General features: G+C 40.3%; 1 protein-coding gene across 1 annotated transcript in view; it reads right to left on the reverse strand.

The window, feature by feature from the left end:
• Positions 1-586: 586 nt before the first annotated feature.
• The window catches only part of mybbp1a (MYB binding protein (P160) 1a), a 33,605-nt gene continuing 18,147 nt past the window's right edge, over positions 587-16,044 (reverse strand). Inside the window, exons 13-27 of the mRNA XM_057821247.1 lie at positions 14,663-14,771; positions 14,464-14,554; positions 12,780-12,943; positions 12,594-12,698; positions 12,393-12,518; positions 12,045-12,215; positions 11,803-11,960; positions 9,626-9,760; positions 9,338-9,425; positions 6,301-6,432; positions 6,148-6,216; positions 5,737-5,850; positions 1,669-1,770; positions 1,450-1,574; positions 587-1,362 (exon numbers count right to left, since the gene is read on the reverse strand). Of these exons, the coding sequence (XP_057677230.1) occupies positions 1,002-1,362; positions 1,450-1,574; positions 1,669-1,770; positions 5,737-5,850; positions 6,148-6,216; positions 6,301-6,432; positions 9,338-9,425; positions 9,626-9,760; positions 11,803-11,960; positions 12,045-12,215; positions 12,393-12,518; positions 12,594-12,698; positions 12,780-12,943; positions 14,464-14,554; positions 14,663-14,771 (2,050 nt within the window). The 3' untranslated portion in view covers positions 587-1,001. The remainder of the gene's footprint in view (positions 1,363-1,449; positions 1,575-1,668; positions 1,771-5,736; positions 5,851-6,147; positions 6,217-6,300; positions 6,433-9,337; positions 9,426-9,625; positions 9,761-11,802; positions 11,961-12,044; positions 12,216-12,392; positions 12,519-12,593; positions 12,699-12,779; positions 12,944-14,463; positions 14,555-14,662; positions 14,772-16,044) is intronic.

The raw sequence follows: 16,044 nt of genomic DNA on the forward strand, positions 1-16,044 counted from the left end.
ATTTTATCTTACAGATGTATATCTGGATGCATGAATACATACTACGAAACAATTTTAATTTGGGGATTATATTTTTTAAAAATGAAATAAAGGAAAAATCCTATATTTTTGTTGATTTTAGTCGATGCACATGACTTAATTTCGCGGGCCACACAAAATTATGTAGTCATACGAATCTGGGCCCCAGGGCCACTAGTTTGAAATCCGTGCTCTCAGGGGAGCCATGGCAAAAATAAAAAATAAAAATATTTAGAATAATTTCAATTAAAAAATATTTCATTTCAAATAATAAACATTTGGGTTTTTTGAAAAAGCAAGTGAATTGTTAAAATACACTTATATATTCAACAATTAGGGAAATACCGGACGGTTGTTGTAACCATACATGAATTGTTATCGTGGCTCCATTTTCCCTTGTAACTTTTGTATAGCTCAATTTCTACTCCAACTGTTATGCTGGGTTTCCTCAAATGACAACACGACATGTGTTCGGTGTTTGCAGCTCGAATGCCGTTTGTTGTTTTGTTAACGACAATTTCCCACAGCTAATTAATGTTGCATAACACACAAAAGGTTGAGGAGCGGGTGCAAATTGGTGACAAATCTCCCGCAGGAGAAAAGTATTTATTGTGGTGTGTTTTGTTTTGTTTTCTTCTAAAAATAGGATCCACAAAGACAAAGAAGCACTTTCATCCGCACATCTTTCAGGACACATGATGTCAACCACAAAAGTGGTTAATAATTGTTTAAGAACAGAACAAATACAAAAACAAATCAGGCTCAACTTGGCTGCCATTGACGGCAACTGACGTCCAATACATTTGAAATGGGAACTTTCGTTCGTTCGTTCGTTCGTTCGTTGCAACGCTCCCACTTCAAATGGATTGGATGTCTTCTTGTGTTACTCGTTTGAAGAGTTTTAATTCAACTTATAAAGAGTCACATGATTGGATGTCCGTTACCGTCAATGGCACTGAAAGAGTTATTAACATATTCTGTCTTTATACTTGCCCTCCTCCCTCTTTCTTCTGCTTATTTTTCTTCTTCTTCTTTTTCACCAACTTGCTTTCAGCTGGCATCTTCATCTTCTTCTTGGCTGGCCCGGCCTGTGCCGCCTCGACGTCCGCCGCCCGCTTTGTCTTCTTCTTGTTTTTCTTCTTGCCTTGTCCTTTCTCTACCCCCGCTTTGTTGGCCATCGGGGCCGAGTTGGCGGCGGCTGCAGCGGGCTCCAAGACGGGCTGCGGGCGTTTTTTCCTCTTTTTGCTTTCTGGCAGGAAGCCCTTCTGCTTCTTGGCAGCCTGCTGCGGCATCGGCGGCTGGCCGGCGTCCTTGTCAGGCTTTGTTTTCTCCACTTTGGGCTTCCTGAAGATGGCAGGGATAAACAAATGATTCTGAATACGCTCGCCGACACCTGAGGGTCTGCAAAGCGGATGTTACTGCAGCACTTACATTACTCCAAAGTGTTTCATGACAGCCCAGTAGGTGTCCTCCAACGTCCCCGAGTTCTTGAAGGCGATGACTTCAGTCATGACCTGAAGAACCTTCTTGAGGTCTACAAGCTCAACAGACAGCTTCTAAACACATACCAAGAAAGTAGATGATTGATGCTTATTCTTTTTATGTAATTTTTTTTTGTTTTTAAAGTCTTTTGTCCTGCTCATGACGTACCCGCTGATGGACGTGCTTGACCAAAAACTGACACAGCTCAAGAGCCTTCACTACCTTCTCCCGCAGAGCCTTGCTCTCCGTTTGACCCTCCAGCTTGAGAGCCTGAGAGAAAATGGAATAAAGTGGTTGATTTAATCAACTGTCCATTAGGGACAGATCCCATTAGGGAACTTTTCTATTTGCATTGTTGATTTAATAAAGAGCAGTGATTCAATTATCAACTTGTATGACAAAAAAAGTGCGTCTGCCTGAGTTTCTTTTTCTATTAAATAGTCATGTTGTGAGACTGACATGACAAATAATCAATTCTGCCTAATGACAAACAAGGGTGGGGAAAATGAAGCCTGGAAGTGTGGAAGTTTTTCAACCAGTGTGCTGCGAGAAGTTAGCCAATATTGCATTTTTTTTTTTTTTTTACGTCGTTGGGCGGAGTCTAATCAGTTGATTAGAGTCGTCAAGTGTCGGCATACACGAAAGTGTCCTTTCCATTATATCCATATCTTATGACTATCAATCCTCCCCCAGTGTTTCATTCCAACACATTGTCGAGCTAGAAATCCGAGCAGTTCTTGAACGTGACACGAGCAGTTGCATTTGCCCTCATTTTAAAACAAGTCGATGGAGTATTTTGTTCAACCTCTGTGAAAACACAGAGAAACTTTTTTTAGAAAAACTACAAAGGTAAATGAGAAAGCCCTCAAAGCCAGTTACTTTGTTGCTAAATCCAAAAAGTCCCATACTGTGGCAGAGACAATACTGCCTGCCTGTAAAGCCATTGTCGGAGAGATGCTTGCCCCTGACGTGGTTAAAGACAGTGCTAACGTCCCCCTGTCTGATAATTCTGAGCTTTTCAAGCCTAACAGCTATAAAAAGACCTGTTGACGAAGATTCCTGCCAGGATATCGGCTTGTGTTCATCCATACAGGCACAAATTTCTCACTGAGTAAGTATAAATATTGATAAATTATTTTATAAATAAATACACTGAACAGAAATTAATTTTGGAACAGTTTTGGTTTGTGGTGTGCCGCGAGATTTTTTCCAATGTATAAACGTGCTGTGACTCAGAAAAGGTTGAAAAACACTCATTTAATTAATTGGCTGCCACTGACAGCGGTAGACGTCCGATCCATTATGACTGGGAGGAGCGAATGAATGGATCAGACGTCTACCGCCGTCAATGGCACTGAAAGAGTTAAACTTAAAGTGAAAGTTTCTAAAGTGAGAGTTCGTTCATGGATCATTTAGAATAAATGTTCATTCACCAGTCCCAGTCAAAAAAAGATCGGCTGTCAGGTTCCATCAATGGAATTGAAACATGAGCATTTAAAAACAATCCTCCCAGTTTAATTGTATTGGACATCTATCGGTGTCAATGGCAGGCAATGAATGAAATACTATTTCCCAAAGATAGGCACATGCCCCAAAAAGAGTTAAAACCCTCTAGTTTTGGAAATTGCCATTTCTGACATTAAATCTAACCTCATGTTTGGGGGCTTAGATTTTGTTTTACTTTTGTTGCTACTTTGCAGTTATTCACTTATCGCGCCGGGTTCTGGTCCCCACTAACCGCGAAAAACGAGGGATCACTGTACACCGTGTCATGGTGAATCGTCCAAAGTCTTTCCAAACACCTATAAAAGTCATCTAGTGAATTAGTTTTTGAAATATATTTTTATTTTATCGCAAAATAAAATCACAATATATCGCAAACCCCCCCCCAAAAAAATCGCAATAATAGTTTTTTCCAATATCGCTCAGGCCTAGTCAATATTGGGATCATCGTTCAATAATCGAATCGTACCACCCTGATTCATAATCGAATCGAATCGAATCGTGGGGTGCCTACGATGGCACACCCCTACTCTACATATTAATTTAATTTGTTCCAGGACCTGTTTTGTAAGTCAAAATGATCATATGTTGAGCGGGATCTTCCCATAAGAATACATTGTTATTCGATTGATTTGTTCCCTAGCCCAAAAACCTATGCTAAATCCTTCATAAGTAAATACTGTTGGTACAATTACAAATAGCAATAGGGGAATAATAATAATAAATCAAAAATTAAATATGCACTTTTATTGTCACCTTGTAGTGGTATTCACATAATTCACCTGCGGAACTAAAGGTACGGTTATGGTGTTCCGGGGGAAGAACGTTTTTGGTTAAGGAAAAAGTATGAGGTTTTTAGTTTTTTACCTGTGTCCATGCTAACGTGCATACCACGCTCACATTTTCCTTCTTAATTTGAATAGAAGTGTCATCTTTTTCCTTTCTTTCACAACCTGCACTAACCTTCTTGGTGACCCATGTTGAGTTTTCTCACAAGAAAATCCCTGCAGTCTTGCGAGAAAACAATAAAATTGCGACGGAGTCATAAATCGTCGTATTTTGAGCATGTCGTCATACGGTTGTGGTCAAAAGTTTACATATACTTGTGGAGAACATAATGTTATGGCTCTCTTGAGTTTCCAGTTATTTCTACAACTCTGATTTTTCTCTGATAGAGTGATTGGAACAGATACTTCTTTGTCACAAAAAACTTCCATGAAGTTTGGTTCTTTTATGACTTTATTATGGGTGAACAGAAAAAAGTGATCAAATCTGCTGGGTCAAAAATATACATACAGCAGCGCTAATATTTGGTAACATGTCCCTTGGCCATTTTCACTTCAATTAGGCGCTTTTGGTAGCCATCCACAAGCTTCTGGCAAGCTTCTGGTTGAATCTTTGACCACTCCTCTTGACAGAATTGGTGCAGTTCAGTTAAATTTGATGGCTTTCTGACATGGACTTGTTTCTTCAGCATTGTCCACAAGTTCTCAATGAGGTTTAAGTCAGGACTTTGGGAAGGCCATTCGAAAACCTTAAATCTAGCCTGATTTAGCCATTCCATTACCACTTTTGATGTGTGTTTGGGGTCATTGTCCTGTTGGAACACACAACTGCGCCCAAGACCCAATCTTCGGGCTGATGACTTTAGGTTATCTTGAAGAATTTGAAGGTAATCCTCCTTCTTTATTATCCCATTTACTCTCTGTAAAGCACCAGTTCCATTGGCAGCCAAACAGCCCCACAGAATAATACTACCACCACCGTGCTTGACGGTAGGCATGGTGTACTTGGGGTTAAAGGCCTCACCTTTTCTCCTCCAAACATATTGCTGGGCATTGTGGCCAAACAGCTCGATTTTTGTTTCGTCTGACCACAGAACTTTCCTCCAGAAGGTCATATCTTTGTCCATGTGATCAGCAGCAAACTTCAGTCGAGCCTTAAGGTGCCGCTTTTGGAGCAAGGGCTTCCTTCTTGCATGGCAGCCAGTCCATGGAGATGCAAAACACGCTTGACTGTGGACACTGACACCTGTGTTCCAGCAGCTTCTAATTCTTGGCAGATCTGCTTTTTGGTGATTCTCGGTTGAATCTTCACCCTCCTGACCAATTTTCTCTCAGCAGCAGGTGATAGCTTGCGTTTTCTTCCTGATCGTGGCAGTGACAAAACAGTGCCATGCACTTTATACTTACAAACAGTTGTTTGCACTGTTGCTCTTGGGACCTGCAGCTGCTTTGAAATGTCTCCAAGTGACTTTCCTGACTTGTTCAAAGTCATTGATTGTTCAAGTCAATAATCACTCACAAGAAATTGCTAATTCGTGTTGCTGTATGTATATTTTTGACCCAGCAGATTTGATCACTTTTTCTGTTAACCCATAATAAAGTCATAAAAGAACCAAACTTCATGAATGTTTTTTGTGACAAAGAAATATCTGTTCCAATCACTCTATCGGAGAAAAATCAGAGTTGTAGAAATAACTGGAAACTTAAGAGAGCCATGACATTATGTTCTTCACAAGTGTATGTAAACTTTTGACCACAACTGTATGTTGAGACAAACGACAAGTCAAATTTTATGTCAGATGTTGAAAGGATCGTATGTCGATGCGTTCATACGTCAAGGTACCACTGCATCTATGCAAAGTATACCAACAGATTTGTCCAGTTTATAGTCTATGACCAAAACACTGTCACTATCATCTGTTACCATCAAGTAATCTCGTGGACTCACCGCGGCCAGCTGAGCTGCCACTTTGGTGCAAAATTCCAACCATGGAGCACCGCTCATCAGTTGCTGCACATCCCGGTTCTGCATGGCGCGCAACACCAGTATGCACGCTTGTGCCTGCAAACACACACACACAAAAACAACATCAATACAGTAAGGGATAAATTTAGTTAACTCTTTCAGTGCTATTCAATACGTTTAGCGACAATATTTTAAAAAATTCAATCTTATGTTTATGCCATTGGAAATTTTTTTTTTTTTTTCTTTTTTGCCAACTGTTAACCTTAGGGGAAAAATCAAAAGACCCCCTGTATCATGTGAATTATCGGATGCAGCCTTTACAAATTAGCAAATGTTTAAAATAAATACTTTTTTATTTTTTTAAACATGGTAGCAGTTAGGAACGACGATTACCTGTTGGTGCTCTCTGACGCCAGATGTAATGTGCGGCACCGTCGCGTCCAATAGATTAACACACAAAACCTGCGTGTTACACACATATACACGCACAGTAGTATTTATTAGCACCACCATTGGGGGAACCATCTGTCACACCGTGCGGCTCACCGGGAATCTGTTAAACAGGTCGGTGAACATCTGGGTTGTCAGGGGGCTCTTCCTGCGACTCATGAAGGAGTGCAGTGCCTCTCGAAAGACGCCGGCCACCCGCTCCACATCCACGTTGCCCATGAACCGCAACTGCGCACATAGAAACCAGAAATTAGCATCAAAATCTCAGATTTTCCTCCTTAAGATGGGTGGAAGAAGTTCGGCACCAGAACGGTGCAGAACGGTGCTTTGATCCCGAAAATATGACGGCAACTGTCAAAAACCATGCTAAAAACAACCTGCCTTGCTGCCACACAGGCATCTCCAAGAGGAAAACAATCAGCTAACGTCAGATTTAAGTGTTAACAACTAGTATAATAAAGTGCTTGTGTAACATCATCCATTTTCCACCGATATTTATTAATTCTTTTTTCCACGGACAGCACGGAGTCTTCCTTGCGTGTGTCTGATGTGTCGTGTCTGATGTGTCGTGTTGATGTGTCGTGTCGATGTGTCTGTGCGCTTAGCTAACCAGCATCCCTGGTCGGGACTCCAGTTGTCGGTTCAGTTGGCTGACATGCTGACATGTGATCGGCATGGAGAGTTAGTTCTGATTGGTTAAAAATGCACATGATTTCGGAAAAACTGAAAATTGATCAGATCTTCAAGAGAAAGGAAAGAGTTGGAGAGACTTATTTTATTTTCTCTGATGGGGAGGTTCAGAACATCATGTTCACCCCTTTATGCCTGACCCCAGAAATAAGGAACTTTTTTTTTTCAATCTGAGAGCTTTATGTGGTCCTTAAATGTGAAAAGAAAATAAACAGATTTTTTTTTTTTTTTAATACAAATTTTCTCTAATTTGTATTATAAATAATACACTTAGCATTACATGCAGTTCTCGTGGTATAACAAATATAACTAAATAGAGATTGAACACAATAAGGTTTTAAACATTTTTCTGCAATGTACAAGTACTACTAATGTACAAAGGTAGTGAACAAAGGTAGTATACAAAATTAGTGTACAAAAGTAAGTAGTGGACACAAATAGTGTACAAATGTAGTGAGCAAAAGTATTGAACGTAAGTAGTGCACAAAGGTAGTGAACGTAAGTAGTGCGCAAAAGTAGTGCGCGAACGAAAGTAGTGAAAGGAAGTAGTGTGCAAAGGCAGTGCGCAAAGGTAGTGTGCGAACGTAAGTAGTGCACAAAGGTAGTGAACGTAAGTAGTGCGCAAAAGTAGTAGGCAATTGTAAGTAGTGCACAAAGGTAATGCCACGAAGGTAACTAGCGTACGTAAGTATCGCACAAAAGTTAGTTTACCCAGGTAGTGTACGCAGGTAGTGAACAAAAGTAGTGTACATTGGTAGTGGAGGTGGGAATCTTGGGGCACGGAACGATTCAATTACGATTACTATTCAGAGGCTACGATTCAATTATAAATCGATTATTGATGCACACGCCCACCCACCTAGCTTTTAATGTTTCGTACATTAGTTCCAAAACTGTTCAAAAATCCTCTCAGGCTAAACCAAACTACTATTCCAGTATCAAATTGACTGTTCAAAACAGTAAATAAAAAACTCAAGTCCCCATTCTGTATCAGCAGCTTTAAACTACATTCAATTAATGTTGCGAATCAACCGTTAAAGTTAAAATTGCTCCCGTTATACCATAATTTCCTTTCTGTCTACTTTCGACATGTGAAAGTTTTGAAACTGTTTCAACATTTAAAGATAGATTCAAGATTTTGCCGATTTAGGAGTTTAGATAAAAATTTAATTAGGTTAGCTCCAACAGAGCCTTCTAGAGAAGCCAACTGCTTTACGCTGGCGGCTGTTTACTAATGCCAGCAAGTCTGTCATTTCACATCTAGTTCTCTATACATGTTCTCACGCCGCCATCGTCGTCTGTCATTTCGCATGTAGTTCTATATATATGTGATATTTACCGTAGCCATCTGTCTGTAGCAACTAGGCGTTGTTTGGAGCGGCTGTCAGCCGCGATCAGGTATTATTGTTTTTTTTAATCTAGCGGCATCAGTTGAACATGATATTTACTTTCGGTCCGTTCCTCATTGAGGTCCCGAAGACTGCACTGACTGTATTTTAGTTCCGCTTTACCTGGTATCATTCAACAATCCGAATTTGGATGTGAATCGTTCTCGAATCTTCAACGGCCGAATTGCTAAAAATCCAAGAATCTGAAATTTTGCAGGCTTCTAATTAGTAGTGTACAACAGTAGTGTACAAAGTTGAATGTTGAACAAAAGTAACATACATTAATACCCCCCCCCTCTCCCCCATTTGTGCTGTCAGCCCCCAAATACAAAGTAATAACTACAGAAAGACACAAACTCAGAATAATCTAAATAACTAGCAGCTGGGTTTCTTTTTTGGCACATAAAATACAACAAAAACCTCAAATTAATCATTTATTTAATCGACTGAATTAATTTATAAACTTGATTTTACTACTCAGGCCCACTGTTTTGGATTTCCTGATTAGATACTTGAATAATTATCAACTTGATTACAATGAGGGACTAAAGTGAGGATGGCCCAAATTATCTCACACTGACCCACTTTGTGACCCAGTATAATGCAGGAACAGGAATTTAATAAAAAAAAGGAGCACTAATAATGGAAACATCTTGCCTTTGATTCCAGGTAATGCTGCCATTGACATCTATCACTGTCAAGGGTACTCAACATCAACCTGCCTTATTAGCAAACCTGCCTTATATAGCAAAGCAGTAAAATGAGTGTCAGTCTTTCAGATCTCAGGTTTTATGTTGTTGCATGATATTAATTACTACATTACTGGTCAATTTGCACTAACAGCATCATTTGCACATTTTTTACTATATTACCAGTCAATTGTTCCACTATTCTCTGTACTTATGTGTTATGTCCTATTAGCAGTTACTATTAAAATGATTCGTTCGGATTCTGGAACGCAATACAAAACGAGTTGCAATTATTTCTTAAATTTGGAAAGTGTTGGTGACTGGTTCATATTAGGTAAAAAAATAAATAAAATAAGGCTTACATACATCTACTCCAGTTTTGGATGTTGCTTGCTCGTCCTTATTTTCTGCGCTGGTCGCTCCTCGCAGCACTTTGACCACATACAGAGCAGCACTGCAAACATAGTGTATACAGAGAAGGAGTTGAGGGAGAAAAATGATTCAATATGTTTATCATGAAATTGCCTGAAATTGAAAAGGAAGGAAGCCATTTTGTTTTGAAGCTTCCCTTCTGAAAATGGGTTCTATTAAAAAAAGCACCATTCCACAGGGACCATATTGCCAATTGCATAATCTGAGCAGATCTTTTATTACCTGAAGTAGTACAGGCCAACAGAGGACTCTGACAATTTCTGTGTTTTCGTCATCAGCTTGTCGAGAAGGTTGTGCAGCTCCTCCTGTCTGTCTTCTGCGGTCTTGCAGTACACTTTGGACCTGCACAGCTGGTTCCTACAAAATATATATTACTAAGGGTGTAACGGTACATTTATTTGTATTGAACCGTTTCGGTCCATGGTGCTGAGTTCGGAACGGAGGCATACCGAACGAGTTTCTGACATAATGTAAAGTGCTGTCAAATTTAGCGCGTTAACGGGTGGTAATTATTTTTTTCAAATAATCACATTAAAATATTTGACGCATTTAACGCAAGCGCAGAATGCCCGCTCCGGCATCCCATAATCCCACTGTTACGTCCCACGGACGGCGTAACATAAAACAAGCCACGCACACAAGTTGCAAGTGGACACAAATTTATTCAACCAAGTTGAACTCGCAATGAACAAAATATACAAAATGTGGAAGAAGCTGGCTTCAGCGTAAGCCCAGGCCAAAACAACAAACAAAATGAAACTATACTTAAACCCCACCCGCTAAGTAAACCCTGATCGTAAAAAGGAAATCACAAGACAGCCACTACCCTGGCTTCTACACTAAACAAAATGGGTTGAACGAAAACGGCAGTTTACCTCTACTGCTGGGGTGCTCTTATTTACAGTGGTGAACAAAAACGATCCAATAACGAATGAACACAAAATACCTCACCTAAAAAGCGGGAGTGTAACAAAATAGCGATCAAATGCACAGGTGAATGAATGGCGAGCAAACAGCTGGCGAGGAGGTACACAGCACGTATGCTGTCAAATGCGAAGTTGCGAACTCTCAGAGTGTTGACTGTAAAATGACGAGCGGTCAGATGACTTTTGTTAACGCTGCCTTTATTTGGTTAACAAGACTCAGGCACAATACAACACACACGCGGGGATGCGAGCTCAAACTACCTTGTATCGGCTAAGCTGCCGTAAAGCAAGTGTCGTTATTGCCACAAATGTAAACAAAGCGCTGCACGAAGGATACATGACAGACAGCGGCTAGTTTTTAAAGTTGGCACCCTTCCTCGGGGGGCCCCATCAGCGGCGGCGACGTCGTCTGCCCGTCCGGCGTCAATCTGAGTAAGTCACGTAGGGAGGGGAGGCAGCCAGCTGTCGGACGCGACGATCAGCTGACTGACAGTCTCAAAAAAGATAACAATTAAACGGCCAGGGCCGTCGCACCACTCTGAAGTGCAGTGAGCAGCGTGGGTAACGGTTAAATGTAAACATGGAAGAAAATTAGGTTGGCCCTCTGGGTGGGGAATTCAAATTAAAAAAGAATATAGATGGAACAACTCTCAGAAATGTAAATAAGTTGGTTTGCCTCAGTGACTGGCTGATGAGTAGGGAAGAGGGCCACATTTATGTGTACACTACACACACATTATAAATAATAATGTTTTTGTTACTGTTCTAAGGCTCTGTTTTGTCTTTGTTTTTGCAGAGAAAAAGAAAATGTCTTCAACAGAAAGAATGTTAATGTTAATGCCATCTTGTGGATTTATTGTTATAATCAACAAATACAGTACTTAGTTACAGTATGTTGAATGTATATATCCGTCTTGTGTCTTATCTTTCCATTCCAAAAATAATTTACAGAAAAATATGGCATATTTTAGCGATGGTTTGAATTGCGATTACCATTAATTTTTAAGCTGTGATTAACTCAATTAAAAATTTTAATCGTTTGACAGCCCAAATAACCTTTACTTTTCGAGGCTGTGGTCATACAGTTAATATGAGAAATTTGAAACTGTTCAGTGTTGCAACTGTTCAATTTTGCACATCAGATATTTTTTAAAGTCTTAGCCAAAGTTATTTGTTTTTATTTTGTTTTTCAAAATATCTACATTTCAGAATATTGTATTTTCTATTTTTGAGCAGAATTCTAGCTTTGTATAGGCTAATGTTCCTATTGTTGAAAGTACAAAAGTCTGCAATAAACAACTAGCACATTTATATTTTGCCTTTTGTTTTCTTACTGTACCGAAAATGAACCGAACCGTGACCTCAAAACCGAGGTACGTACCGAACCGAGATTTTTGTGTACCGTTACACCCCTATATATCACAGATAATAACAAATAATGGGGCATTTTTTGCACAGCTAACTGTGAGTTACCTGAAAATGTCTGCCGCTCTACGTAGGAAATCCTGCTCTTGCTGTTCGTTGCCTGATCTCATCCCTCGTTCAATCATGTAAAGCAGAGGCTCCAGAAGGTCCAGAACTAGAGGGCTTCCAGCTTGCCGGGTCACGAACACCTCCACCAGGTCCAGCACCTATGAAAAATCATGGCATGAAGAGTATTTTTAGTTGGTTCTGATGCAGATGGATGACACAAGCATTGTTATTCCTTCACACACCTTGATCTTGAAGTCACGCACAAGCATCTTTTCTTTGCGTATTTTGTCCTTGGCATCCTTCGTGGCCTGGATTTTCTTTTTCTGCTCCGCGAAGTGGATCGCGAGGCTCTTATCCTGTTCCATCATTGCGTCGTCGCTCAAGTCGTCATCGCTGGCTTCCTCCTCTGTGGCCTGAAAACATGCAAAAAAAATAAAAAGAGTATGAGATCATCAACGCAGGTCACTTTGAAATTAGACATTTTATATGCAGGTTGGCTTTTTGATTATGTCATTGAATGTCCATCTTGTATTTCATGGCCCCACAATGTGGTTAAGTTATTACTACACATATGAATCAAAAAGACTCACTTTTGTCTTCTTTGGCTGGAGCACCTTTAACAACTCCAATTTGAAGTTTTGGTCCACCTCCTCCTCCATGGCTTCTTCATTGTTGTCATCCTCAGAGTCATCGCCCGATTTGTCTGACTCTTCCTCCTTTTAGGAGTAACAACGTTCAAAATTCAAGACAAAAGGTCATAGGTGATACTGTTCAAAATAAGCATCCAACACCATCTCTTCATCATCATCCTCCTCAGTTTTCTTCTGGGATTTCTCGGCGTCGTCCTCAACAAGCACGGGGCCGTCCTCCTCGCCCTCTTTATCCGGATCCAAAACCTACAAGCACACCGAAGTACAGTCAAGATATTGATTGCCCTGTCACACAAACAAAAAGCAATTTAAAAAAAAAGTCCTTACATCCATGATGGCGGTGAGGGCAGCGGCGTTGACATGGGGGCAGACAGAGGCGAAGACTGTCTTGCACACCTGCCTGATTTGTCGGCTAGGCTGCGACAGGAGTGACAGCAAGATGTCCACCAGCACCTCCACCCACTCAGGCTCAGCTTCCTCTTGTTTGCTGGCTGTGAAGAGAGAACATTTTGACTCATTGACTGCCTTTGATGGGATTGACAATTAACTGCTTGCCCTTCCAGTTAAAACGGACACATTTTATAACTGAACACTTGTTTTTACTTTTGCAAATTCACCCATTCCATTAGTATTTAAAGTGCGTACGACAGGATAAAAAAAAATTCCTAAATAGCATTACTATGTAAATTAGAATCATATTTTCAGACGATTCAACTATATACCACAATTTGGCAAAGCGCAGATGACGAAAAATTAGTCTTTTCATCTGCTGTTTAGCCACGACTACCATTATAGGGCTCTAGCGTCCCCAAAAGGAGGATGACGTCGGCAGGGTCATGGTTTCATCTGATTTAGAATTCAACCAATTTTGGGGGAATTCTTCAGAAAGAGGAAAATGCGATGAAGAGGGATGCAAAATGTCATTGTTTGTCTCTCTACTCCAATATTTTTACAGGATATTCTTTTTATCAAAGTATTTTTCCCCAATTGCGAAATAAATGGTATGGCCATGACAAATAACATTGTTGTGCTAAATGGAATATGAAACAATAAAAATTAATTTATTCAGTACGACATGGCAAAATTACTCCATAATGGTCAAAACTGTCGACTTCACCTTTACTGTCGCACCTTCCCAACGACATTTTATGCCACCGTAGTTAGTCAGGCTTTTGTAATATCCCTGCCCCGGCTTCGGAGAATGTAAACAAACCAAAAGGAATGACAGCTAGCCGACATGCTAACCCAAACCGAGTGATGCCTCAAAGTCTTATTTTCACTTTTCAAAGCGAAAAAAACATCACACAAAACTAGCCCGGAACATCTCACACGGCGGCGGGGTTGTCGATGGTCTTCGCCGATCGGCAACCCGCCCAGCGCAGTCAAGTTACAGCTCGTTCCCCTGCTACGGACAGGTGAGCTCGCCAGGGAAGCAACAAGCGACAAGCCGCCACCCGTCGGCCGAGTGGCATTTTTGGTGGACAATCAGCCACAAAATGCAAGCCACCTCCGTATTAAAACGTGTGCCATGATCCCAGTATTTGACATTAACAAAATACGATGTTTACTCACTTCCTTGTAAGTCCAACTGTCCCAGAGTAGTAGGGCTTGTTTTGACCAATATCCACGGTGAACGGGAACTATTTGAAACCCAAAAAGGCTCACACGCCTCTCCCTCCTACAGCAACAATTTTCTGCAGCCGTTTGGCTGGCGTGATGCGAAAAATAAACGAATTAATCCCCAAAATCAGCTGAAACCACAGTTCATCTGCATGTTATAAAGCAATGCTGTATTGTGAGATGCTGACACGGGTAACGTCACATTCGCATTTGTCCTGAAGCCGGAAGTCACTCATTTTAATGGCGTGGGATTCAAAAATTGAATATCCAAAACGATCGCTTCCACACACATCCAAGCGGTCCGTTTCATTCAGGAGCATAAAACGCTTGAAATATGCAATAACCATGCTTTTTGGTGTCATACGCACTTTAATGATCTGATTGGGCTCACCTTTCTTCTTTTTTTTCTTGGCTTTCTTCTCCTGCGCCTTTTCAACGCAGCTCTGCAAGTCCTGCATGACGCCCGCAAGTTCATCTGGAGCCTTAAAAAAGATGCCAATAGGTTTTCCTCAAATAAAAAAAATGATTCCTACCCCCTGTGACTTGAAAAAAAAATGATGTGGTTGCAGAAATGATAAGGTCAAGCGTACCTTGAAGAGGTGCATGCCCACTAAGAGGAAGAGCTGCTGGAAGGAACTGCTCTCGACTGAGTGACCTTTCTTAGCTTTCTTCTGCAGGCTTGCCACAGACTCCAACATACTGGAAGAAAAACGATGTACAATACAGTAATTTGGGGGTGGGACTCCATTAAAAACAAATAAATACATATACATCTAACAACTTTGCGACTTTGTAACAAATGAAGGAAATGATTAACCATGCTTTAATGAGACAATACTATTTTTTTCAAAATTATATTTTTCAAAGCTTTGTGAATGATTGAATCAAATATACAGTGGGGAGAACAAGTATTTGAAAACCCATTGGCAGTGTATCAAATACTTGTTCTCCCCACTGTACACAGGCACGAATTTTGTTAAAACTAAACAAATGCATTTGCATATGAAACAAGGAAAAAAATTAACGGAAAATATCCCTGGCTAAAGTTGAAGACAGAACACAAAGCGCCATTGCAGGACCTTTTTTCTAACAGTATTGCTATTTGGTAATAACTATATATCAGGTTGATTTAACTCATTTTTGACTGTTCAAAGAGTATGTCTCTGAGTGTTATATTTCTTGTCTTTGACAAGAAACGTAGTGTTTGTGTGTGTTAATATCGTTTTGATAGTTAAATAAGGTGAATGAATGCTATTTTTTCTTAGCGTTAGAATGGCGTATTCCATTTCATATTAGCATTGAGCTAGCCAGCACATTCGTAAAACTAAATATATTTTGTATTTTAATCCTCAGAATGAGTCATTTTCCTTATTATGTGTGTTGGGATGGGAGTTGAACTCTGCTGCCACTTATTTAGATTTATTAAACTGGCCTTTAAGGTTAGAAGTCTGGCAACATATACGGTGTACCAGGAACTAAACAGTGAAAAACTGCAGTTGAAAATAATTTTTTTTCCTGGACTATAAGGCTAGGTTCATACTACTGGTCTTAATGCACGAATCAGTTTTTTTCGTGTTTTTCCGACTCGAGTGAGGCATTAACTTGACGGTCTGAACGGGACAAGTCGCATAGAAGTGGACCATTTCAAATCCGATCTGGGTCACTTTCGTATGTGGTTCAAATCCGATCTTGGCCACATTTTTCCAGAATGTGGCTGGTAGTGGTGTCAACAATAATCGATGCGGCGATGCATCCTGATGCAGGGCATGGACGATTCGATTCGGGCAACAAGCCGAATCGATTCAGCGCATTTTAAAATATATAAGTACGTTCAAAAATCTTCCCTGTGCAATTCCTGTGATGCAACGGATTTAGTTTCCCCATTTGTATTATTATTCTCATGTTTCATTGTTTACACACTGCATAACTCTGGTCAAGTTTCCCACCAACCTCGTAGAAGCCAAAATGTCTC

The sequence above is a fragment of the Corythoichthys intestinalis genome, chromosome 18 (genome assembly GCF_030265065.1).
Source record: "Corythoichthys intestinalis isolate RoL2023-P3 chromosome 18, ASM3026506v1, whole genome shotgun sequence".
NCBI lineage: Eukaryota > Metazoa > Chordata > Actinopteri > Syngnathiformes > Syngnathidae > Corythoichthys > Corythoichthys intestinalis.